Genomic DNA, 27,428 nt, shown 5'->3' with positions numbered 1-27,428 from the left:
ATGAGAAGAGATGGAGAACAGAACACTGTCTTCAGACCACGCACAGGAAATTTATGCTAAACACACCGAGCACAGGACAGAAGGATAAAAATAATTTACCGATTCTTTTCAAAATATGAGTACTGATTATTTGCATTTACCCTGATTGTATTCGCTACCCACATCAAATAAGACTGCAGTAGTCTTTCTTTTTTTCCTCCTACATTTGAGCCGAATAAAGCAGCCATAAACATAGAAGCACTGGAAAGCAGAGTGGGATTTCTACTAGAAATTATTCATATACCTAATACCACAGGTATGTTACACAGTAAGAAAAAACACAATGCTTTTTTTTTTCAGAACAGGTTAAATAAAAATAGCTACCGAGGTTCTAAAAAAAAGAAAAAAAAATTCTAACTCAAGACTTCAGTATGGGAAGACAAATTAGATGGAACGAATTATGTATGCCAGCAACTCTGAAAGGATAGAGCCTCCTAATATTCCTATCCAAAGCTGGGACATAGAAGCACTGTGCCTGTAAGCAGAGGACCACCACTGGGAGACTACAGCCAAACAGAGTCACTGCGGAAGCTCACATTCAGCAGGGAGCTCTGACAACAGATCGTGGTAGGGAAGGGAAACTAGAAGCAAACCGTGTGGGAAAGCTGTTCTGTGGCCACATTTGAAAGATGCTTAATACAACAGAGTATTTGAAATGCATGCTACTGAAGGGACAGGGAATGCTTGCAGAAGCCCGGTGTTGTCCATCACCGCAGCCTGCTGAGCTGGTGCCGCGGTGAGGTGGGCAAGCCAAGCACAGCCTGGGCCAGCCAGCCCCAGCTGCCCCACCACGGGGCTGGCCCCACTCAGGGGGTTTGAGGCAAACACCAAGAGCCTGCAGACACTCTCCAGGCTGCTGCTTCCCCTCCTCGTACTCAGCACGGGGAGAGGGCAACCTTGGTAAGGATCGGTAAGGTACAGGCTGGAAGTTGGATTGCTGCTTCGGCTTTCTGACACTGACGACTTGACACGTGCGTTTTTAGCTGTGTGATGATTTTTACTGCAGTTTTATTTGACCAACATATGAAATGACTCATCAAATTAACAAGGGTCAAAATCATAGTAACCCTGTGGCCTGCCTACAGGTTTAGTTACATTAGAAGCCATAGCACTTCAGTTTTCTTAACAGGCTATCACAGCAGTAATCACAAGAGTTAAAAATATAAAGTGAAAATACATTCATTGTTGTATGTTCATTGATGTGCCATATACTTATGAAATCTGAAACACTAAATATAAGAAACGTTGAAAACTTACAGGACTTCTACATTGCACTTCCCATGCTCCTGCTTCTCATTCCACAAAAGATTACCCACCTCTGATTTAGAGCTTCTTTACTGGCAATGTTTTTAAAGGAATGTATTTTGAGTTTGGGAAATTGTTTCTGAACTAATACACAGCCTCATTTTTACCCACCCCACCCTCACAAAACCAAAGCTACTTTGCCAAGATAAACTAAAATAAAATCCAAAACATGACCCAAACTGTCATGCACTCGTAACACAGCAGAAGACTGCCAACAGTATTTCGGTGGGCTAATACGCAGTATCAGACAACCACAAACTGTACTTCAGAAACTAAAAGCAAGAGGGACCACAGAGGACCTAAGGAGCAAGAAAATGTATCAATTACAAATGATGACACTGTCACCCATCCCATCCTCTTCACTGACCACACCAAAGGAATAACTCTTCTCATTATAACCACTAAGAGTTGTTCTGGGTATTTTTTTTTTTAAGTCATTTGGGCATACTGCAATATCTTTCTGATAAATACCACTACCTTCATAAACACACTTTGACCTCACAAGATTTGCAGGGCTATCCAAAAACAGAGGTCAATGAAAGATAGTTAGATATTTAGATGCTTTATCTGATATTAATCCCACATCATTGTATCCTATGTATTTTTGAAGTAGCAACATAATACTGCAATTTGTTAATATTTCCCCTGCTTTTTGTGTGAAAACTCTTGTGTACTGCTGTAGAAATAATGCAGATGATACGGACTGAAGTAACTTGGAATAGCAAATCTAAAATGGTCATAACATACAAATATAAATTCCACACAACTGTTGCATGAGTCTAGGTTTAATCTGCTTTACAGGACAGTTGGCCAAACAATGATATTGATCATAAAAATATCCTCTCCGTTAACCGAATCTCGTTTTTCTTTCCAAAAGAAAATTCAACATACACTCCAAGAGTTCAGTGGCTCATTTTCAACCCACACAGATTTTTCTTAACAAAACTAAGCAATTCAGTTAAAAAATGCAGACCAATGTAATGACATAGTCATATTGCTTTTGGCTATGTTAACTTTAAAAACCATGCCAATTTAGCTATTTTTCTTTAGATTTTATTAGAAAAAAGCAGCAGATCAACATTACAATTCAGAGTCTAATCTAAATATGCACTTGACAATGAAGCACATCTGAATATGAAGTGAAAAAGGATTCCAGAAAATCTTCAGTTTTGCCAATCTCCTGCTACCCAAATCATGTACTGCTTTCTTCTGGCTTTCTGATGACTGAAATCAAACACGGAACAAAAGATTTATTGCTATGAAAACAAAACCGTAGTACAGTAGTATGAGTCTTGGGAATTAAGCATATTCTGTCAAGTTAACTTAATAATCTCAAAATGTACTTAATTCTTTTGTTTGGCCATGAAAGTCCATAAGCTGACTGACCCAAGTATAAACCGAAACGGCAGGTTGGGACAAAGAAACCCAGTTAGACAGCATGTTAACCTCCAGTTTTCAGACAGTAATAAAAAGATACAATTCCAACAGCCAAGAAATTAAAATAAAAAAAAAAAAGAAAAAAGTTGATCTGACATTCAAGAGCTAAGTTTATTCTTATGCTCATTTTGTTTGTGCCCCAAAATAATTTTAGACCCACCAGGAAAAGAAAAATAGTATTTATGGACTATCACACAACTGAAAAAGAGAAACAATTGCCTTTTGACTTGGTTATTTTCCCCCACTGAGGTATAAAATCTACATATAAATTTGATACTTCACTATAACAAATTGTACTTTTCATAGTTCTGATTTAGTTTCCATTAAACCCTGTTTACTTTTTGTTTTTAAACCACAGAATTCTTATTTCATGTTACTGAATCTGGTTTCCAGCTCTCTCTCTCTTTTATTTGTGGATCTATATTTAGTAGTCTGGTTACCACTGCTAACCAGGAAAAAAAATTCTTGGAACTTTCTTCATTACGACAGCACTTTCAGCAGAGGCTACTGATGTGCAAGCAAACTACAACGATATGCAGCTTTTCAGAGAGACTATTTCATTGATTATGTTTCCACTGTCCAAACATTCTCTAAATTATTTGCTGGAAGAAACTCTTTCGATCTTGTAAACATCAGTGGGCGCAGTTTCACTACTGTGTGTGGTAGTTTCACATCCTCATCCAGGAAGGCTGCTTCACAGCTACCAAGAAGCTGCAGGAGTTCTAACAGCTGACGAACTCTGTATTCTGCCAAGCAGAAGTTTCTTCTGTTGCTACTTAACGGTGTAGCCAAAATATCAGCCGAGGTAGCCCAGTCAAACCTTGCTTTTCTTTAGAACCTCTCAGAATATTTCTGGAAGGGTGACATTGCGAAGCAGCCACTGCTGGGAGCGGCTGCCGTTGCAGTCTCTGATGCTGGGTACCTGGCTGTCCTCTTCGGTGGCTTTATCCAGGCACTGGTTACTGTTCACATGCAACAGGGTTAATTTCTTGAAGACAAAATAAAAAGCAATTAGTTTTACAAAAATCATCACGCATAAGCTAGCCAAAAAGTTTCTACTGGCCATTAAAATTCTTCCATAGGTAAACAGGTACTAGACAAGGCCCCTTGGTTACTGACTCTATTCTTTAGAATTAGGAACTACATATATATGCTCTTTAATGTTGTAGATACCAAAAATCTTGTTCATGAAAAACAGAACAGTCTGAACTTTCTAAATTATGTTCTTTCTATCCATCATTCTTTAAACAGGACTATACTGCTGGGAATATCCGAGGAGTTAGAAATTAAAGCTTGTTAAGACATACAACTTCAACTATTAGTTAGAATGAACATGTTGAATACGTATTCACAAGCACACTTTTTTCTCATGGGGGGCACAAAATTGACCTTACAATATGCTACTTTAGTACTATGTTCTTTTTAAAACACATGTTTTTAAAACAAAGTGTACAAATACAAATACATATGTATCTTTCCCAGTATCTACTAATTTTACTTGCACAGTCTGCCATACACCACTTCACCTACCTCGGCATTATCCTCATGTAGGAGAGACCTTCAGAAGCTGCATTTCCTGCCACTGCACTATGGATACTCATCAGTGCATCAACTTGTCTATGGTACTGACTGGCAATACTATCAGTATGTCTTCTCTCACTCAGCAGCACAACCAGGATACTAGACTGACTTAAAAGTGGCGGAACAGGCAGGCCTCATGAGCACAGGCAGAAAAGCATAAAAAACAAGACAAAAACCTGAGCACATCAATCTCCTGCACTCATACAGCAGCTGAAGAATGAAGAAGGGAGCTCAAATAGACTAAAGTAGAGGAGTAACTAACACACAGGTTCCCCCTCCCCCTTTTATTTTCCTTCCATTAAGGGAAAGGGGCTTCTTGCACGCCTCCTGAACAGATACAGAAGGAAAAAAACTACAGAAAAGTCGCCCAGCTATGTGGGCAGGAGCTCTTGCTAAGTATTCTCTAACTTCTCTTTGTGCTTTATTAGTCAGGTTTCAGTAAAGCTCTGAAGGGTATATCTAGATTTTCCATTGGTGGAATAAAGATAAAAACCACATAAAACAAAATTTATGTCTTGGCATCGACATAAGGGAAGTCTGTTTTACAGTCTGTGGCAATCATTGCAAGACAGACCATCACAATCAGGTGTCTCAAGATGCCATGTTCTTGGCATTGATGAGGTAGAAACAAAACAGAAGGGACTTGCTGTTTGGTGAATCACCACGTGGAGTAATAATACTCATCTTAAGTCAGACAAACTAACTACATTAAAAATGAGAATGGATAGGTACCAAGACTCTAATTTAATAATTTTAATTAACATTTAATCCTGAAATCCTTCAACAGCTTTCTTCAGTCTCCTATCAGCAGCTGCTAGCAATGTGAGGAAATCCAATGTGCAGATCCACTGTCTTCCACATTAACTGCTATTCTAACCAAAAAGTCATCCTTCGTATATATTTTCTATTAATTTTAAAAGCTGTAGGTTTCATTAACACCTCAGCTACTAAAATGCATAGGAAGTCTATGGAGTTAGAAATACACCCCCCCTTTTTTTTTTTAAATCAGTGAAATTACTTTTTAGTCGTTAAATATCTACTTTTTTTTTATCAAACAGTTATCATGACTATACTGGCAAGATTCTGCCACAAATTGTCTTGCAACTGTCTTTCACAATAACTGATTTTAAACTAACAAGCTTAAGAATTAATTTTTTTTAACTAGTCATGCCATAAGTCAGAGCTCTTGACAGCACTACTCGATCACAAAATTAGTTTTAGAGCTTGCAAATCAAATTAATGATGAATAGATCAACAGTCAGATTTCTAGATCTGGCCGTTCAACATATGAACTTCAAAATAACTTTGAACGTTATGTACAAGAATAATTAAAATAAAGCTGCTTTAAGCATGTCTACCTTAGCCATGCCATGATTAGAAGTGTAAAACCTTCCTTATAATTTTGGGATGCTGATTTTTTTAATTAGAAAAAAGTATCTCTTAACCTTGTCCAAGATAAGACACCAGGTGCTGAAACTGTCACAAGATCATTAGCATTACCTTTTACTGGTCCAGTAGACACCTGGAATATTTTTCCATTGTTCATCTCACCTTAACAGAATACTACACTAGCAGATTATCTTTCTTCAAGAATCCAAAAGCACATTGAAAATATTTTTCTAAGAGCTCCCTAAAAACTCACACAGGTAATTAAATCAATATAGGTGCCCACTGAGCAACTACACCTGAATTATTGACAGAAGGACCATAATCCTGACTTTGTTTCCCAATTTAACTGTCAAATAGTGGTCCCACACAGGAACAGGTTGCTCTGTAGCCTCATGTGAAAGAAAAGTTGTCTCATTTGAATGTCACGAGTCATTAGAAGACTTACCACTGGATCATATTCCCAAAGCTGATTTCCTTTTAGATGGTGGCACTTGAGCATCGTTACTGGGCCATTAAGTTTGGATACGTCTAAACACAAATCATCTGTTCGAATTTCTTTGTTGGCAGTATATGAGAAAACCTAGACAGAACAAAAAGTGAGAGGAACTGAAAAAAGTTCAACTAAAAGTTCCCTGGGGTGGGGGGAAGGGGGAACATTTGTGGGTTACTTCACTAACATCCACTAGCCCTCTTTCTTTTTTTTTCCTCCCCATCAGCATGTGTAGAGAGATTTTCTTTTTTTAAGGAATAAATATAAACACTATATAAACAAGCTCTTCAGACAAAACTGACATTTTCCAATTACATACTGCTACTTGCATGAACAGAAGGATCCCCAACACCCGTAATCTTTGTATACCAGAAAACAATATATTAAGTAGAATGAAAAAACAAATGTAAAACAAATTCCATAACTGACACTCAGAAAAATGTGTGTTAAAACCAGCATTTCAGGTACAGGCATGGTTTTTTTTTAAAGTAACAGCATCAATCAGGAGATCAAGCTAGGATACAGTTGCAGTGAACTTACAGAAGATGAAGCCTAGCTTATAGCAGTCTACTCCCCATATTTCATTTTTTGTTTGGAAGTTTATCTAAAACCTGTTGCAATCAGGCCTCAAAACCTACAAATGACAAACCACCACCAAATCTTCTCATGCATTTCATTTTACAGGCATCTTTTTTAATGAAGGTTTCCTAAACTTTACTACTTAAGTACATTGTAAGGAAAACTACTGAAATAATTGAAAAACTGTTCTGATGAGAAGTAGGTGTTCCAAATAATTTGATACATTAAGATCACAAAAAAAATTCTCACCTGATTGCCACCCATCCCATGGCAGTTAAAGATTCCAACTTTCTCATTTTCTTTTCTTGCCATGTTATCCAGACATTGATTTGTCTCCACATTTCTTATCTGGGAGTGAAAAAGAGCACATCAAAGGTGGCTGTTTTTTTGAAGAGAACTAGGCCCATCTAAAGCAACACTGGCACCAGTTCTCTCCACTATACACCCAGAGGGTATGTGAATGAATTGTAAAATACAGAACTGTACTACAACGAGAGATCACCATCTGAGACTCTAACTCCCAAGCAAACGTTCAAGCTATTGGGTTACAGAATCATGTTTGTTTCTTTGCTTTTTTTTTGGGATCTTTCCATCTTGGGGACTCTTATTGCTCAAAGACTCAGCTACAACAGAAAGGACACAATTCAGTCTCCAGCCCAAAACCACTAGAAGTTTTAAAGCACTCTCCTAGGCACAGTGGGTTTAATTCCCCTTGAAATCACAGGTGACTGGATTCAATTTCCTCACTTCTCGAGTTACAGCCTCAAACCCTGTATTACTATATAGTAAACAGGCATGAATATTAGTTTCCTGATATTCATGCAGTAGCACGAACGCCCATTCCATTTTGTTAAAAATGAACAGTACAAAAACCACCCTACAAGAGGCTCAATATTTGGCTCAATATGACTTGTAGGGGAGAGTAGGTGCCTACTTCTTTAGGACAGCATCATCTGTACTACCTCTGCAGTCACTTAAAAAACAGTAAAGAAAAAAAAGAGAAATGCCCAGCAAGGCTTAGGGATCACTGGAATTTGCTGGTCACTGACAAGGGATCTGAAGGTAAAGTTCAGAGCATTTTTTAGGCAAAGTCCTTGCTTGACTAGGTCTATTTTTTTTAAGCAAAACTCTGCTCATACTCTCCACAGAGAACATTATACAGAAAGTTATCCAGAACTATACATTTCTGAAGGAGTATTTCTAAAGCCTTTCTATGTAACATTTAGTGCTGTGGTAAAAAAGGGAAAACATTCAACTTAAAGTACTGTATACCAAAGTTCAGTTTTCTGCCCCACCGAGAAGCCAGATTTATCATTTTACACAACAGGAACACAGGTGCAAGATACTTGAACTTTGCTGGAGATAGCTTGTTTGCATTACTCAGTTCAGAACATAACCAACTTATGGCACAATGTACTTTACACATGGTAGATAAATATGTAGGAAAAAATCTTACCTCGCCCAGAGAAAAGTAATGCCGTGGAATTTGGGAATCAGGATAAACATTCTCCAGATACCAGGAGAAAGGCTTGCACTGGAGCTTGCGTCTTAACCCAAGTCGTGATGATATGTCCCCGTAATCAACTTTCGTAACTCCTGTAGAAACAAAAATCTTTTATTTAACAGCTGCCAGTAAGCTTCATCTAATTCCTCTTAATGCAAAAGTGATCAGCATAACACACTGCTTGCATGAAAGACTTTCTCTTTAGAAAGTCACATCTACACAAAAAAAACCCAACTTTTTTTTAATATAGCATGATACTGTTTATATTTTCAGAGAGGACACATTAGTCACGACTTGTGACTACTTCCTCTGGAAAATTACACAAAAGATGGAACCACTACATCTGTGCTAGACAAGACAATTTCTTCCCTGTGATTGTGGAGCGACTTAGTAAGCAACTGCATTCAAATTATCACAAGAGAAAGACTGAAACCATTATAGTCACTAATGCCATCCCACCCCCCAGCAGCAACTGAGGTACATTAACTATGCAGCATAACATAGCAGTCTCCTTCTGCAGAGTAAGGAGAACTATATTTTAATTTAATTGTGTAAGCCAGGTACCACCTGCTGGACTCTTCACCATCTGTCTAACTGCACAAAGAAACAGTCAGAAAGCAGCCTTCATACACGGAACCAATCCTTTAATAATTCAGTATTTGCTCAATATAACTGCAGCATGTGCAGGAAGTATGTTCACCAACAGAACTGTTATCATTTTTCTGTGGTATTTTGCTTGCCTTTTTTTCCCCTCTCCTCATTTATCAAACTGCTCATTCTTCCTGTATCTTTCCACTCTTTTACGGTTGTTTTAATTCCTTCTAAACATTAATTTCTGCAAGTCCCATCTGGTTGAGGAAGGTGTGCGTGATCAGTTATTTTTGCTTCACCAGAATTAAGCACTGTTTTCATTAATGTTGCAATAACATTAATTAATAAAGGGTAGGACAATTTCTAGGTTTCGGTCATCACGGGTTTTTTTGTATTATATTATTTAGTATATTATTATATACACTACACTCCGGATCACACAGGCCAAAAGTAATACACTATAAAAAAAGCCAAACCAAAGAAGAACCCGAACCAAAAAAGAACAAAAAGAAGTCCTAGCAATTTACACTCCCCTCACAGACCACAAATACAGCTCAAATGGCCACCACACTACACACCTCGAGCTGCATACATTTCTCAGAAATCGGTCCATTTTGAGGACTGTGAATTACTTCTAAAATTGTTAACCTTTTGAAACGGAGTTTGAGACATTTCTAAGTTGGCACACTGTGTTATTAAATCGACCCACCAGCAGATGGTGTATTTCTACTTAATTAAGGCATCATTTTAGCTAAATGCTTGTAAATATCAATAAAAACATTAGTAATTTCAATACTCCAGAAAGAAAAAAATGCTAGCCAGGCTTTTAGGCTGTTTTTTTTGTTGCTTTGGGGTTTTTTTTGTTGTGTGGGTTTGTTTTTTTTTAAACTAAAGACTTCTTAAAGCTGGTGAACTATACTGGGGTAAGGGAACTGAAACAAAGGAAAGCTTGTCTTTTAATGACATTTTGAACACTGCGAATGAAATTTAAATCTCCTGAAACAGAACCCCAGGAAACTTCAACTTGGGCTTTCCAGTCACGAAAGAAATCCCAAAATCAAAAAACACAAGGAAAAAACAAAACAAAACAAAACACCACCCCAGAACACTGCCCTATCTTTGCCAAAGCAAATCTTTCCTCTACACCAGAAGTAGCACTCTCTCAAGAGATGATGAGGTAAGAAGAGAAAGGCTCTATCAGCCACAGCTAAGTATGGAGTTCTTCATTTTTCCGTGATAAAAAAGCAGCTGATGGATGAAACAGTTATCATGCCATCCTTACAACAACATTATGATACTCAAAGCATTCATCAGTTTGCTACACTGACCTTCAGAAAACAACACTGTTAAGGCTTTGTTGTATCACTGCATGGCAATAAGAATTAAAGTCACTACCATAAAGAACTAAATGCAAAGTGACACTTAATGGCATACAAGCGTGCTGTTTCTTAAAGTAGTTTTAAATGTCACCACGTAGAAAGAAAAGTGCCAGCTGATTTTCCCTCCGTTACAATGCAATAAAAGGTGTGTATTATATTCCATTTAACCATTTTTAGTCTGAAAAAAGTTTGAAAAAATTCCTCTCTGAAGTTAGGTCGGCACCGCACCGTATGCTGGCACATCGACTGCAGTCAGCATCAGGTTCGCAGCTGGACTGAACTGCAGAACCAGTACATTTGCCTTAGCGGTGTCCTCTAACAAGGTGGAATTACCCCGTTTCCCAGGTTCTGGTACCTTATCTGTATTACTCAAAGCTAGCTTGAGTGTTCCTATACATTTACACTATACAGCGCAGTGGCACCTACTTATGGGTAACAGTTCCTTTGGGGAAAAAAATGGAAGCAAACTAGGAAAACTGCAAAACACAAAGCATATAAAAATTAGGTACATATCTAAATCTTTATTTCCTCTACGGACTGGTAAAATTTATATACACACAGCCATGACATATACCTTCCAGTGTTTTTGTATTTGTTTTTATAGGCTCAGCTAAAAAACCCCACAAAAAACAAACCACAAAAAAAGAATTGGATCAACTCGTCCTCCCAGGAGGTAATTATGCCAGACTCTAGAGTTATGTGGATCATGAGCAAGACAATCATGTCCACTAGCTGTTCTTTCAAATATTTAGGTTTGGTTCATGAAAAAAATAAATAAAATTAAAAAATCAGAAATAGTATTTAACAGTACTTGCTACTGTTGTCTTCACTTGACCCTACAATATATGTATTTCTTTCCCCAACTCACATCCTCAACCCTAATTACATTAAAAGCCCGGACCTCCCTGATGTCGTATTTGTCATACGGCTTGCTGTTTGCTGTGGGACAATCGCATGCTTTTTTTCACACATATAATTAAAAATGTACTCAAAAATTAATATAAGACAAAAATCACAAATCATATTAACTCATGCAATCACACCATCACCAGTTCTTTTGTACAAAAGTAGGATTTGTCTCAGGACTTGCTTGTGCTGTCACTATTCTTGACTAAGAAGGTTGGTATGCAGTACCAGACTACTCTGATTCGTAATATATGAAGGTTGTTCCTTGTACCCTTACAAAACATACATATAATGATGTCTATCCATAGAATACCCCTTCTTCAGTTTAATTTTCTTTTCCACCTTATACTTCAGCTTCCCATCAGCTGTGTTGCAACAGTTCTGTCATCCTCAAAATTTCAAAAGAGCTGAAGATTTGCTTGCCAAGTTCAATGTGTGGCAATGTATTTATGCTAAATTGCTTTGAAAAAAAAAGAAGCATGATGTTTTCATCATGATTATAAATTGCTCAATCATTTTCAAAAGCACAGTATGAAAACTGTTTCATCTAAAACCAGTTGTCTGTTAAACACCCTAGTACTTATTTTTATTTAGTATTATGAAACTCAATAAGCAATAATCATTTAAAAACAATTTGAATAGCTACATTATTTCCATTACCTATTAAAGCTAATAGGGAATACTAATGGAAAACAAGCACACATAGAATCACACAGTACTTGTTTTTAACATAGGCCTAGCTACACTGCAAGATCTGCTATCGTGGACTCGGCCCCTTCTCTGTCCTCCATATTATCCGTAAATAAAAACATTATTCATGTACATACTGAACCTTGATTTACCATGCTTGGCTAGACACAAGTGCATGCAGAGATTAGAAACTAGGCCTACTGACACAGTTTTCGGGATAATGCGTCTATGTCTCTGCCTAGATGGCTCTTGCTCAAGTAATTCTCCAATGCTGTCTTTTCAGGCCTTCTGCCTGTCCAGTTAGCCCCAGTGCAACAGAAGACACCTTCCAGGGCAAACTTTTGGTTTTTAATTTCCATAGAAGCTAGGCAAGGCTCTGCCCAAGCTCATTGGAGTTACATTTCGGGATGCCTTCAGCTCACCAGCTGGGACGCGGGAGGCTGTGGAATGACAAGGAAGTAGGGTGGACGAGGAGCAGGGGTGCTCATGTAGGACCTGGAACCCAGACTCGTATGCAGCACAGGGAAACCACACTGTCTGAAAGTATCCATGCTTCACCTTTCAATTAAGGATACCAACAAAATCTACAAGTGTCATTTTATCATTAATTAGTAGTTAGTAGAAGGTTAGGGGGAGGTGGCTCTGGTGAACCAACCTACTGCTTTGCAGCTGCTGCTGCAGAAAGGGGCAGCTTTCCCTTGCTCAGCTTTGGATTCCTGCTGCACATCCTCTGCTGACACAGGCGCCAGCTTCACCAGCAGAGAGCCAGCCCGCAGGACAAATGGTCCCGACAAGTTCAGCAAGTTGAATCAGTTGACACAGATGAACAATCAGCAAGTGAGGGGAGGTGAAGCCCCATCACCTGCCACGAAGAGCAAGGCACTCTCCTCACAGCAAGCTGTTAGACTGACACTGCCACCTCGTGAAGCCTCACCTTGGACAGTCCAGTCCTAGTACTTTAGGCTGGAGAAAGTGATGAAAGACCAACACTAGAAATAAAGAAGTGGAAGAGTCTGCAGAACACAACGACTAGAGCCAGGAATCAGACTATTCACCTGCACGTGCTGGGTCTGTTTTCGGATAGCTGAGGAAGAAACAGCCCAGAAAGCAGCACCCTGCTGTAACGCACGACTGAGGAAAACGGTCGGTGACTGAGAAAAGACTCCAGCTAGTGCCATTACCGTCACGGAGAACAGCTGTTGCGTACAATGAGATAAACTTGATTTTGGCTGAGCAGCAGCTGCTGCAACACTTCCCTGCCCAACCTCCATCCGTACCTAACCACTTCTGAGTAGAGAGATGGCTCCTAAAATGAATAAAAGCTTAAAACAGACAAGTGACAATTTCTACTAGGCTGTACTTATTAAAGAAAAAAGGATTACAGGCTTACTTTTCAAGAAGATAGCTTTCCATTTAACTACATTACATCAATAGTAAAAAGTCTCTTGAGTTTCTATCATTCAAGCACTATGCTTCTTTTTTTTTTCCTTTTTTAAAAACAGACAACACAGATTACATGAAGTGGGAAAGCTACCCGAGAATCTTGGGTTTGCTTTCCTGGACCAATCCCTCTGTGATTCACTATCTTAGGGGAGCAGAAGAGAAAGGTTATAAAGGAGGAAGAGAAAGGTTATAAAGGAGGAAACAATTTTCTTGTTAGCTAGGCTCAATGATGCCTGTCAGTATATTACCTCCTCCAAAATCCAATTTTCTCATCCATGCTAACTAACGAGAAAAAGATGTAGGTGCACAGACGACTGCCTGTTTTCCTTGCTCATCTGCACCCAGCCTTGGAAACCAGCATCAGCTTAAAAATTCTCACCTTGCTCCTTGCAAGAAGTCGTGACACTGACGCAGTAATACTGAAAGTACAGATTTTACTAACAAAGAATTTCACAGGCGGCACATTGTACTCTGCCAGAGGGTCACTACACCACCATTCTGCAAGAACATTTAAATTTTTATATTAGAAGGATACCTGGAAAAGCAGAGTATGTCTAAACGAGCCATCGTAGCAGAGATTCACTGAGTTTTTAAGACAACTACTGGCCAGAAAGACTTACTGAAATCTACACTGACATTATTTGCTGTCAACAGGTAAAATCAGGGTCTGCCAAACTCAGATAAGATTAGAAATACCAGAATAACAACAGTCAGGTATTTGTGAACTTCCAAAAGTAATAATTCTTTCTAGTTAATACCCACTGGCCCTCACAACTCTTATGGATTTGAGCGGTGAGAGGCGTGAGCGGCACTGAGTCTATTTATGTATTCATTCTCTGAACAACAGATATTATATCGTAGCTAAGAATGAACCACAGTACTAACTACCCTCTTTGCAGCCCCAGGCAACAAACCAGTTTCAGAATAACTCAACTTATTCAGGTACTATATGATCCTATTCTTGAAACACTTGGAAATTCTAGTATCAAACTTCAGCGCAGTGTCAATACAGACATGGGTACACTGAGGAGATGGTGTGCCAGTCGGCAGGTGCAGGATGCCGTAAGAGGAGCTCGGCAAGAACATATCCCTATCCACCGATCATTGAGGCCATTAGTGTACAAACCATGCAGACATGCACCTTTTGAAAGGAAAGAAAATACACAGTGCAGTTATAGGTAATCGCTTAAGTTACTTTCACCATTTCAAAATCTTTACCATATTCTGTTTTAAATTAAATTCTTTGATTCCTTTTCTCCAACTGGAAAATAAGTGCATATTCCACAACACTACAAAGCTATGAAAGCAAGTCCAATCAAAACAACAATCCTACAAAATTCAAACAGTGCAACTCCTTTTGTAGCTTATGGTTACCACATGAAATGGAAGGACTATAGAGATTATATATAAAGTAATAAAGCCTTATCATGGTGTTCAGTAATTTACATTTGTTTTTAAGAAATCAGTCATTTTTACAGTTAGGTGTTCTAGCTACTTAGTACTTTTTAAAATCTCGCTTGACATGGATGCATAAAAGCAATATTAACCAAAAATGATTGCACCTATTTATAGACAACTTTTCTGAATGCTATATCTATACAGATCATGTTTGAATTCATAATGCTTCATTAATAACAACACAGGGCAGCAACCATAAGCTGTTAGCTGCCGATTTCACCCAAAAGGCTTTGAGTAGTATCAAACAGTCTAATTTGAGTAATGCATTCTCTTCAGACAAAAAAACCCACCATAAATCCACAGTCATTTCTTCTCACAAATGTTCTTAATACCTATAATCTAAAACTTGACACAGTTCAGACTCACACTAAATTGTATTACAGCTTTTAAATTTCAATACTAATACAGGCTTAATAAGCAAGTCATAAGGAAATACTAGTTTTAAAGATATATCTTTGGAAAAGCAGACGTGGCATATAGAACTACCACTTAGTATTTAAAGTTGAATGTCTCTAATGTCTCAAGTATTTAGAGAGGATTTCTCTTGCTACCCAAAGTTTGTCTCTCGATTTTTTTTTCTGAAAGAACAACAAATATATCCTGTACTTAAAAGTAATAATAATTCTGTATTTCCCAGGCTTCCTTTCTTTTCCTGAAATTTTTTTTCAGAAAGTTTGAGCTCATAGAAAATTTGCTTTCATGGTTTACATACTCTTGTTTTGTTAAAATCCATTTTAAGAAACATAATAAATATCATCACAGTTCAGTATATTGGCAGCTTGCCCCTATACTCTGGATAGCAAAGTGCAAACTCTACCAAGCCGAAAGAGTAACTTTTGCCACTCCTGCTACAGGATTTCACTTAAATCACTTCTGATCTCTTCAACCTGGAATGCGTACAACAGAGAAGCCAGAGGCCAGACTCCAGCACATTATGGGACATAGCTGGATGGCTAATTTTCAGCATACAGTTGAGCTCTTTGACGTTCCACTGTGCTTCAATTCTATTGCACATGAAGCTCATTCATAAATCACGTTCATGTTTTTAGAAAAAATAGAGAGAGAGAAGAAAGAGCGCAAAAAAGACTTCAGGGCACATCTCTGGCTAACAATTACTTTTCAGTTAAGACCTTCCTTTTCGTACATCTTATACGAGCTTTGTCTTACAAACTTCAAAACAGTAATGTTTTTATTTAAATATTAATGTTCTTTACCAGCAGTAATAACATTTTAATTCTTAATAGGTATTTCTCATAACCAAAACTTTGCTTACCTGGGGAAATGATGTAAAAAAAGTTTTTGAATTCATCCATCCAGACTTCTGCAAGCCGCCTGTTATTTTTGTTGATTATTTGCCCTGTACCTCCTGGAAAAGTGTACGGTGTTGCTTTTCTGAACACATGTCCAACATGTGAACAAGTCACAATTTCCAAAGTGCCACCACACTGCCAAATCTGAAAGTGACAGAAAAATTACTGCATAGTTTCAAGTTGTTAGAAAAAGTTTAAAAAAATTAATCACTTGCTTCTGTTCAAGTTGGAGATATAACATTAGTTGAGCTCTAGAACAAATACATACTGCATGTAAGATCAGCACAGAGTCATCACAGAGTCATCACAGAGTCATAGGGGTTGGAAGGCACCTCTGGGGATCATCTACTCCAACCTCCCTGCCAAAGCAGATTCACCTAGAGCAGGCTGCACAGGACTGCATCCAACCAGGTTTTGCCTATCTCCAGAGAAGGAGAATCCACAACCTTTCTGAGCAGCCTTTTCCAGGGTTCCGTCATCCTCAGAGTGAAGAAGTTCTTCCTCGTGTTCAGACGGAACTTCCTGTACATCAGTTTGTGCCCGTTGCCCCTTGTCCTGTCGCTGGGCATCACTGAAAAGAGTTCGACCCCATCCTCTTGACACCCACCCTGAAGATATTTATAGGCATTTATTAGGTCCCCTCTCAGCCTTCTCTTCTTCAGGCTGAACAAGCCCAGCTCCCTCAGCCTTTCCTCATAGGAGAGACGCTCCAGTCCCCTCATCATCCTTGTAGCCCTTCGCTGGACTCTCTCCAGTAGTTCCTCACCTTTCTTCAGATGGGGAGCCCAGAACTGGATGCAGGACTCCCTACAGGGCCTCACTAGGGCAGAGTAGAGGGGAAGGAGAACATCCCCTGACCTGCTGGCCACATTCTTCTTAATGGACCCGAGGATACCATTGGTCTTCTTGGAAACAAGGGCACACTGCTGGCTCATGGTCAACTTGTCATCCACCAGCACTCCCAGGTCTCTCTCCACAGAGCTGCTTCCCAGCAGGTCAGCCCTGAACCTGTACTGGTGCATGGGGTTGTTCCTCCCAGGTGCAGGGCCCTGCACTTGCCCTTGTTGAACTTCACCAGGTTCTTCTCTGCCCAACTCTCCAGCCTGTCCAGGTCTTGCTGAATGGCAGCACAGCCTTTGGGTATATTAGCCACTCCTCCCAGTTTTGTGTCATCAGCAAACTTGCTGAGGGTACACTCTAACTCTTCATCCAGGTCACTGACGAACAAGTTCAACAAGACTGGGCCAATTACTGACCCCTGGGGGACACCACTAGTTACCGGCCTCCAACTAGACTCAGCGCCGCTGATGACAACCCTCTGAGCTCTGCCATTCGGCCAGTTCTCAATCCACCTCACTGACCACTCATCCAGCCCACACTTCCTGAGCTTCCCTAGGAGGGTATCAGGAAGACAGTGTCAAAAGCCTTGCTGAAATCAAGGTAGGCAACATCCACTGCTCTCCCCTCATATACCCAACTGGTCCTGCCATCATAGAAGGCTATCAGATTGGTCAAGCATGATTTCCCCTTGGTGAATCCATGTTGGCTACTACTGATAACCCTCTTTTCCTCCACTTGCTTAGTGATGACATCCAGAATGAATTGCTCCATCATCTTTCCAGGGATGGAGGTGAGGCTGACTGGCCTGTAGTTCCCTGGGTCCTCCTTCTTGCCCTTTTTGAAGACTGGAGTGACATTGGCTTTTGTCCATTCCTTGGGCACCTCTTCTATTCTCCAGGACCTTTCACAGATGATGGAGAGTGGCTCAGCAATGACATCCGCCAGCTCCCTCAGCACTCGTGGGTGCATTCCATAGGGTCCCATGGATTTGTGGGTGTCCAGTTTGCTTAGATGATCTCTCACCTGATACCCCTCAACCAAGGGGAAGGTCATCCTCTCTGCAGGCTTCCCCTCTTACCTCCAGCGACTGGGATGCCTGAACACTGAAGACTGAAGCAAAGAAGGCATTCAGTAACTCTGCCTTCTCTGCATCCTGCATCACCAGGGCACCCACCTTGTTCAGCAGCAGGTCCACATTTTCCCTAGTCTTCCGTCTGCTACTGATGTACTTGAAGAAGCCCTTCTTGTTGTACTTTGACATCTCTTGACAGGTTTAATTCCAGGTGGGCCTTAGCCTTCCTCGTTGCATCCCTGCATGCTCTGACAACTTTCCTGTATTCCTCCCAAAGGGCCTGTCCCTCTTTCCACATTCCATAGATTTATCCATTTGAGTTTTGCTAGAAGTTCCTTGCTCATCCATCCAGGTCTCCTGCATCCTTTGCTAGATTTCTTGCTCATGGGGATGCACCGCTCCTGAGCATGGAGGAAGTGATGCTTAAACAGCGATCAGCTCTCTTGGACTCCCCTTACCTTCTAGAGCCCTGACCTATGGGATTCCTCCAAGCAGGTCCTTGAAGAGCCCAAAGTTCGGTCTCCTGAAGTCCAAGGTTGTGTTCCTACTTACTGCCCTGCTTTCTCCACACAGGATCCTGAATTCCACCACCTCATGGTCACTGCAGCCAAGGCTCCCCCCAGACTTCACATCCTCAACCAGTCCATCTCTATTTGTCAGCACAAGGTCCAGCAGCACACCTCTCCTAGTTGGCTCCTGCACCAGAATTTATGCTTGTTCCCTGCTCAGATACAGATGCTCACAAGCCTGAGTAAGGTAGCATAAAGAAGAGTATGTCAGGCCTCACAGCAAGAGACTACTTTAGAGAACTACTAGCAAGCTGACAGTGAAGGAAAGAAAAGGTTCACATGAATCACAGGGAAGTAACAGGTGGTGATCTGTACAAAAACGCAGCCCATTATAAAATAGAATCTCCATGTAAAAAAAAGAAAAACATTTACTTCCCAGGTAAAGTTTCTGAAAATATTTTCAATTTTATTTTGGACCTCTAAAGACAGAAGATTCAGAAAGCTGAACTACTTCAGAAGTATCTAGCTGTATACTCTGAACTGACAAGTAAAACAAAAGGAAATTGTGCTATTTGGTAGGAATGAAAGTCAGAACAGTGCTGGTTAGGTCCACATCCAAATGAACACACGCAATCATAGAGTTACAAACTCTGTCTTCTTGTTGTTTTCTAACAGAGATGCTTCTATTTCACTGACACATTAAACCATACACTGATGACATCATTGTTAACTTATGGTCCCCAATTAGCTTTTCTAACTGAACTCCTTTTAACACACAAGCATCCATTCTTCAGAATGAGCATCCCAATCTTTTAATCACCAGGCTCTGCCAACTGTTCACCATGCATTTTTCACTGACAGATACAGTCTTTGCGTATCGTCATTGGAGGAACCTGACAGGAAGCAAAGTGCTAACTGCAACAGGAGAGGACACCGATGCAGGCAGCAGATTCATATTTTACAGAATTCAAGATGCACTGACCTGAATAATAACACACTGAAAAAAGAGAAGAGTTTTACCTACCCTGAAAGAAATCTCTAAGTTTTCTCCACCCCATATATCCATTCCAGCATCATATGTTCCAATTTCCTGAAAGTAATCTCTGTCTATTGAAAAAAGACCTCCTGCCATTGTAGGTGTCCTGGGGGTGAGACAAAATATAAGCATCAGTCACTATGAAAACATACACCTGAATACATTTCACACTTACATTGACAACATGGCTTTTTATTTCCCAAGTTCCTAACATGTTCCTTCTCAGTAGGCTTCCATCCACATTGAGTTACCATTGATGTACTTGCTAGCCCAAAATTTTTCAGAGACGGAATCAGTTAGTGACAGTTCTCCTTTCCTCACTTCAAATTGGAGTTTGGATAGAGAAACAGTGCTTAGAAAGCTGCTGCCATCCTGAGAAAGACTTCTGCCTCCAATGCTGGTAACTCACAAAAAAGAAACCAGTTTCTTACAGGAAATACATGCTTCTGGCAACTGTTCTGTAAAAAGCTATGGAAGACCATGAAGCAGCCTGCTTCCTTTCACTATTATTGCTTCTTTCAAGAAAATTGTACTGTCAGGGTTACATTCATATTTTCTTTACAAATTCCTTATTGGTAGAAAAAAAATAAAACTGTGCCAGTTTCTCCTAACTTTAGCAACATGTCCCAAATTTCCCTTTTTTTTAAGTCAACAAAAACACACTAGGTAAATTATATATTAGGCTGACAATGTAACTTAGGAGTTCAAGTACACAAATTATTCACACTTTTAGCATAAATCATTTTCTATCACTAGTCATTTTCCTGAAATGCTTTGGACTTTTTCTGAAAGACACATAAAATATAAGCTAGGTCGCAATCTAACTAAAAACATGCGTTGCTGGTTTCCCCTTAAAAAGGAAACTGGGGAGGTGGGGGAGCACAGAGGGAATACAATTAGCCATATCCTGAGAAGACCTCTGGATTTCTTAAATGGAAAACAAACAAAAACCAGTAAAGGCCATATTCTCAGCTTTATGGTAACTGAATATCGCCCACTTGTCAGAACAGTAAGGCCAGAAAACATAAGTTTGCAATTGTTAAAAAGTACATATTGCACACAAGTTATCTCTGTTTCTTGTTACTTCTGTCATAAAATCTACTCAACATGCAAGTATAAATTCACCCCCATCCACACACTTTGAAGACATTAAGTTTATATATGTAAGCACACACAAATATATACACACATATATACACCAAAAATCGATGCATCTTTTCAAAATTTTGTTTACTTTGTTAGAATAAAAGGTAAAAATGAGGTACATTAAGCTTCAACAGAAACCCGTGCATCAGTATAAAAACTAGTTAAAAGCTAGTAATTCACCGGTAATTGACAGAAGACTTAAAAAATATTTTGCAAGTGACAAGCTGATTGTTCCTTTGTTGTTACCAAAAAATATCAACAACCAATCCATGTCAAAGAACTTTTATGTTCTTCCTTCAGCCAGACAAAATGATGCTACAACACAATTTATTAAGTACTTGCTTACAAAATTAACCTAGAAAGGATATGAGTAAACTTCAGGTGAACATTTTAACCAACTAAAAAATTTCTCATTACCTAACAGGAAGGGTTCGATCACCTTTCCGTCGATCCATTTCTCTCTGAGGAACAGGATACCAACGAAAATTCAGCTTCCAATTGAATCCACCATAGGTCATGTCAGAACCTGCCATATATTCGAAGGTGTCATCGCTAATTACGTCAATGATGGGACACACTACTGTTCTCCTAGAAAAAAGAAAGAACCAAAACTTATTAATCAAAGTGTCAAAAAAGGTTTTATTTTTTAAAAAATAATTTTGTTTATAACACATATGCTTTAAATTTTCATAATGCCATCTCTTAACAACAGTACTCCATAGATTGTTACCACAAAACACATTCAAACTCTTTCTTGCTAATTAGAGTTACTTCATCTAACATAAAATGTGTTTTTCTGATGCAATTTTGGCAATACTAGGTCTTTTTTTACATAGTATTTGTATTATTACCAGTAATAAATATTTATTTTTCTGCAGCCGAGAAAAACAATCAGTTTTCTCAGTGCTACACAGTGATTCCATAGAAAACAGGAGCTTTAATTTCTAGCTAAGTAGTCAAAGTAACTTGCATGTTTTGAAATTAAAACTCAGTCATTAGCTCTGGAGAACTGTTCTTATATGCCCGCAGGACTAAGAAGCAACAGTCATTGTTAACAAAGTGTAACTACTGCATCAAAGTCGACAGAAAGAGGCTTTCTTGTCACTGTCCTGACATTATTAAGGCATATACACAGAGAAACTAATTCTATTCATCTTAAAGACACTTAAATAACCGTCCTCAGACTGGCTTCCTCTCACAGAAAGCTCTGTAAAACGATTCAAGGGTTGCAACTAAATTTAAAGGACTTTTTCAGTTGGGTCTTTTGCACAAGTTGCAACAATTTATATATCGTAGTCCCACAAAAATGCATTTAATGCTAACCGATAGGTTAGTACTATGTCTTAGCACATTTCTGAACAAAGATTCTTTATTATTTGCAGCTTTTTCATTTAATGCTATATTTTGTAGCTTTAAATTTTAAAAGTGTTTTTTATCTATAAGAACAAAACAGGTATCTGTAACACCAGACTTACTATATAATCTTTTTAATATGCTGTTTACTAACAGACTAGCATGTAACTACAGAGTTAGTGCTCAGATATATGAATGTTTTATAAAGCAGACCATTCTCAGTTCATGGGGGTTTTGTGTTTGGGTTTTATTGTGTGTTGTTTGGTTTTTTTCCACTCTCAATAAAATTTCCATCACACTAGCATGGATATAAGTGTTGTGAACATTGACTTATGATAGAAATACAAAGCTATGTGTAGATGATTCCAGTAACTGTTCTAACTTTAGAAAACACACCCCAGAAGACCAAGTCACAGCACAGATTTCCACAACACAAAAACATTATGAGATAAAGAAATCACAATGAGAACCTGAAAACTAAGCCTCACTGTTCTTGCTCACAGCATTGGTGTTATGTGAGATCAGGGCTCCATTTCTTCCTCACAGATATCTTTCCAAATTCGTGAAGGAATGGGCCAGGCTGCAGATGGAAGAACTCAACTTCCACTGCTCTCTCAACTTCTTTCACACTCATGTCTCCTGCTATTTAACGCACTATCCCATGTATTCTAATATAAGCTTCATTTTAAACCAAGTTTTCCTTTTAAAAAGTTGTACTGAAGTAGCCTTTTATCCTTACACAAAGAAGAATTACGTAATTTGCTCAGCCCTGTAGAAAGTAGGTATTTCCTCATAGGCTATATTGCAATACTTGGAACATTTCTTAACAACTGAAAAAACCATCATGGACCAATAGATGGATAATTACCTGTCAGCTTTGATCCTTGCCAGCAGAGGTTCAAGCCAGCCTACCGTACATTCACAATGAGCATCCAAGAAGGTGATGACCTGGCCTTTAGAAGCAGCAGCCCCCTTTAATCTGGCTCTAATCAATCCAGAACGCTGTTCCATTCGAATCACGTGAACAGGTACTTTTAATTTTTTCACATAGTTCTCCAGCGGTCTTTTCAAGAAGTCTGCAAAGAATGATCAAAATCATGGAAACAGTCAGTTACACAGATCAGCTTTTTTTTTTTTTTTTTTAAAGAAGAGACTTGATTTAAGAGATATTTCCTCATTTCTTTTCTATCTTTTTCCTACTTTCTCAGCTAGTTTCCTCTGCTGCTTATTCTGCATTTCACAATATGCCCTGCCACATCTCCACAGCTTTAATTTGCCAGAGCAGGAAGTTCCTCCTCCTCTTCATTTCTTCACTATGGAAAACACAAAAACAAAGAGAGTATAGAACGCTTACACAGGAACCAGATGGGATAGGCAAATTTTTATTAAGGAGTAGTAGTGACTCTTACTTTCAAAACATATGCATAAGTGTTCTTGGACATAACACTCATCTACCAAGAAAATACAAAAAACATCTCCAGCTAGCTGAACATAATGAATTACCTCCTACAGGAATGTAACTTACAGATAATTTCTTTGCAAGCAGTTTAAAACATGAGCAAATCAATTTTTCAATTGTGTTTCCTCTAGATTTTTCTCACCAATATCTTTTCTATAAAATTATCACTATAACACCTAAAACCAAAAATAAATACAAAATCAGCTATACACAAATGAGTATCTGTAACATCAACAAACCTCATCTTAGCTGAGGAACACATTATTCAAAATACAGCAGCCATAACTGACTGCCATATGCCTAGAGACTCAAAATTATTGGCATTACGAAGAGCTGCCAAATTAACAGATTTCCCCATTGTCAAGCACAGTTTTCATCCATCATGAAAAATCAGACTATGATGGATGATGCCAAAGGAAGAACAAAGAATTGAGGGAGAATGCAATCGACAGTCACAGAAGCAGATTTCTGCTATAACTTGCAGATTTCAAATCTGCAAAAAAGGCAAAGTAGTCTTATAACAAAGCTATGGAACATATTAGATGATGCACTCAAAGCACATGGGATTCTTCTACAAGCCTCTACTAGGATTTAGCCTAAGTACCTCATACAAGAGTAAGCGTGACACCGGAGAGGGGAAAAAAGCACAGCATGAACTCTTAGTGGCTGTTTTGTAAATCTCCAGAGGCAGAGCTGACCTGAGGGTGATTACCATTCCTTACCACTGCTCTGGATGAATGACTTCTAATTGCCTCCTCATTTTTTTTCTGGGCATTGTTGGACTGTAACTAAAACCCACAGAAATAAGTTCTGACACATCTTGAAAGCTGAACTGCGCTACAAGAGCCTAAGAGTTTCATAGATCTTAAATGTTTGTCTCTAGAGAATCTCAAAGCAAGGTAATTCTTATTATGCATATTAACAGAGACTCAAATGAATAAATGTTTAGTACAAACCAAGTGTACACATCTGAACATTTTGCAAGCCTTTTGGGGTTAAGCACAAACAAAAATCATTTGGCTGACTGCGCCTATAGCAAATACACTCTCATCTCTTTGCAGTGCAGCTTTCCAAAGCCACTAATTTAAAAGAACTAATAGCATGGCACTGTTTATAGTTGTGATGTATATGGCTTCCATGATATACACAAGGAGAATACAGCAGTGAAGCATTTCTCTCTATACCAACCATCTCATGAGCAAGTCACACAAACCAACATATTCCTCTGCACATTTCAGGTGTAGTACTGATAAGCTTTTAAAGCAGTTTTAACTACTTAAAGCTGAAGGCATTATGGGGCTGTGACACTGGTCCTTGAATGTACAGTTGCATTAACAGAATGGTAAAATTCTGCCAGGAGGAAGAAAGAAAGAAAGATTTCAGTATGGCAACTGTGGCCAGTCAAGAACTAGCATAAAACAGAAAGTCATGGTCAACACACTGCATATAAAAATCTCAAGCCCTACCTACATTTTTGCCTGTAAAGTATTTCAAATTTCAATTTATCTTTTCAGGTACTATCCAAATTTTTTTTTCTCCAAGAAACAATCACAGAGATGTGTGACGTGTTTTCACTATGGAGGGAACAGAGTTAAGAACAGTCCTTCTCCCATGTTTAACCATGTCCATAAAAATACTCTCTTGAACTACCACCTTGCTCAAAACTTCAGGAGGGATTATTCCCAGAGAAAAAACATTGTGCCAGACGTTCAGTAACTGTGCCCTTAAAATATTAGTAGAAATTCAGCAGAATGAGCAAAAAGGCAAAACTTGATGCTTCATCCCTACAAAAGCATGAAAAATAACTCTGGCATCAAGATTTCTGGTGTTCCTCTGCTACCAGCAGTTGGGGATAAATGCTCAAATTTAAGAAGTGTATTTTCCCTCCAGAGCACTCTTAGAGCAATATGCACCCCTCACAAACTGCTCCCTTAGTTCAAGTAGCAAGACTCTACAATTTTGGACTAGTCATCCATCCAGAAACTGCTAATAGTTTATTGTAAAGTGAGGCTTCCTTTTTTCTTTAAAAAAAAAGTACTTGAATAGTCTTTTAATGCATGTAGTACTACAAGAAATGACAGAATCAAGCTGTAGAGATGATTTTTTATACAAACCTATTGGTCATATTTATACTAAATCCTATATTAAACACCCAAATGAAAAGTTTTATGCATTACAGAGTCAGTTGTTTACGAGTGATCCAGGATGACACCTGAATAAATTTTTACCATTATCTCATACACCTCAAACAGAGTAAGGTTTTGATAATAACTTAAAAAAAAAAAAAACACACACAACAAAAAACCCACACACACATACTTCTACTTGGGAACAGTAATTCATGTATTTTTCAAAGGCATAACTTTGCTTTCACTGAACTCTTTCTGCTGGATATTCCTTTCAAACTTTTTCTGTATCAAAAGTGTACATAATTTTACCTAAGACTATGGACAATTTAAAGAGTATCTTCTGCGGCAGTAGCAAAACTAAGAAAGCAAAAAAAGCAAAAATATTCAGTTCAAGTCAAGTAAGTGCGTAAAGTGAAAAATACCTTCGCAATTCTATTACCGAGTCACATTTATATAACATTAATAAAAAATCAAGTTTCAAAAGTTTCAAACAATTTTTTTATTAAGCTACAATAAAATACAGACTTATCATATATAAGCATGCAAACACATCTTAAGAAACATGGATAATTTTGTAAGACATTACTGGCAGGAATTTAGCTTGGGTTAAGTTGCTTTGATCTGCATCGGTATAACTAACTTCTGTGAGTGTATCCTATCCTGATTCAATCTGCCTATCATGCTCAACCATTCAGTGCTGACCTAGTTCTAAGTTTCTAAGTACTGACTAATCTTGATTTCTCCTGTTAACCTTTTTTTTTTTTTAAAGTAGTTACCAAAGATCAATACTTAAAAACAAAACATGAATTCTTATCAGTAACTAGAGAAAAATGTTATAGATGTATTTTATTTCTCTAAAGCTTTTTTTTTTCCCCTGCAGTAAATAAGCAAGCGATATTATGCAAATTCATTCTTCTAAGAGCATGACACTGGCAGGTACAAAGTGTGCTTCAGGCAGACTGAATGCCTACTTTATTCCAATTAAATTGACTCTGATGCTAGAATTCAAAATACACTACTCACACTGAACATTTCCTTTTTCTGGAAAAGTCTGCTGATGTAGTTCAACACAAACAGAATGCTTAAGTAGCATATGCTAAACCCTCTTCAAATTTTCAGGCATCATACCCTTCTGTTTTATTTAATGTCAAAGCATGCTTGCTGGAACCATAACAAGTTTTTGGAAAACGAAACAAAAAACCTTTCAGTAATTCTTGAAAATAACTACAAGTAAAAGACGCCTGAGTGATCTGAAACAGAGATCACAGATTTCAAAACTAAATATTGGAACAGGTTCAATATCACAACCAAAAAAAGTCTGAAATGCTATATCTTTCAGCCTGGAATTAAGTTACCTTGCTTTTATTACCTCACCCAAACCCAGAAACAGAAAAATTATCTAGAGAAAGCCACATGCTTTTTTAACTGGACTATAATTCTATTTCATAATGAGGACATGGCTATTGCTATGTTAAAATTGATTTTTTCTACAACAGAAATTGAAGAGGCAAACATAAGAAATATTAAGTCTACATTATTTTAGTATTAGCTTGCTTTTTATTTCTGGGTCATAATGAAAGCTGACCTGTCACAATTAATCACTAACACTGACTTGAATTTGTGCCAAGGACTGTTCTGACAAATGAAACACAGTTCACTTGCAGTAAACTTTGTTTTGCTAGCAAGAATCTGTGCACAAAAGCTAACTAACCAAAACAAATGTACTACCTCTGTTCCATTAAGGAAGCATATACTTGTACAATAACCTAGTATAGACACTCAG

The 27,428-nt window shown here is 38.4% G+C and overlaps 1 protein-coding gene across 3 annotated transcripts in view; it reads right to left on the bottom strand.

Annotated features, from left to right (window-relative positions):
- Positions 1–1,027: 1,027 nt before the first annotated feature.
- GALNT1 (polypeptide N-acetylgalactosaminyltransferase 1) overlaps positions 1,028–27,428 on the bottom strand; it is a 100,881-nt gene continuing 74,480 nt past the window's right edge. For all 3 annotated transcript variants that reach the window (XM_075416724.1, XM_075416722.1, XM_075416725.1), the window contains 8 exons: positions 22,926–23,133; positions 21,122–21,292; positions 19,547–19,664; positions 16,065–16,245; positions 8,277–8,416; positions 7,070–7,168; positions 6,197–6,331; positions 1,028–3,769 (listed from right to left, as the gene is read on the bottom strand). In XM_075416724.1, the coding sequence (XP_075272839.1) occupies positions 3,623–3,769; positions 6,197–6,331; positions 7,070–7,168; positions 8,277–8,416; positions 16,065–16,245; positions 19,547–19,664; positions 21,122–21,292; positions 22,926–23,133 (1,199 nt within the window). In that variant the 3' untranslated portion in view covers positions 1,028–3,622. The remainder of the gene's footprint in view (positions 3,770–6,196; positions 6,332–7,069; positions 7,169–8,276; positions 8,417–16,064; positions 16,246–19,546; positions 19,665–21,121; positions 21,293–22,925; positions 23,134–27,428) is intronic.

This window comes from Opisthocomus hoazin, chromosome 3, assembly GCF_030867145.1.
Source record: "Opisthocomus hoazin isolate bOpiHoa1 chromosome 3, bOpiHoa1.hap1, whole genome shotgun sequence".
In the NCBI taxonomy this organism is placed as follows: domain Eukaryota; kingdom Metazoa; phylum Chordata; class Aves; order Opisthocomiformes; family Opisthocomidae; genus Opisthocomus; species Opisthocomus hoazin.
This window is presented reverse-complemented; position numbering and strand designations above follow the sequence as displayed.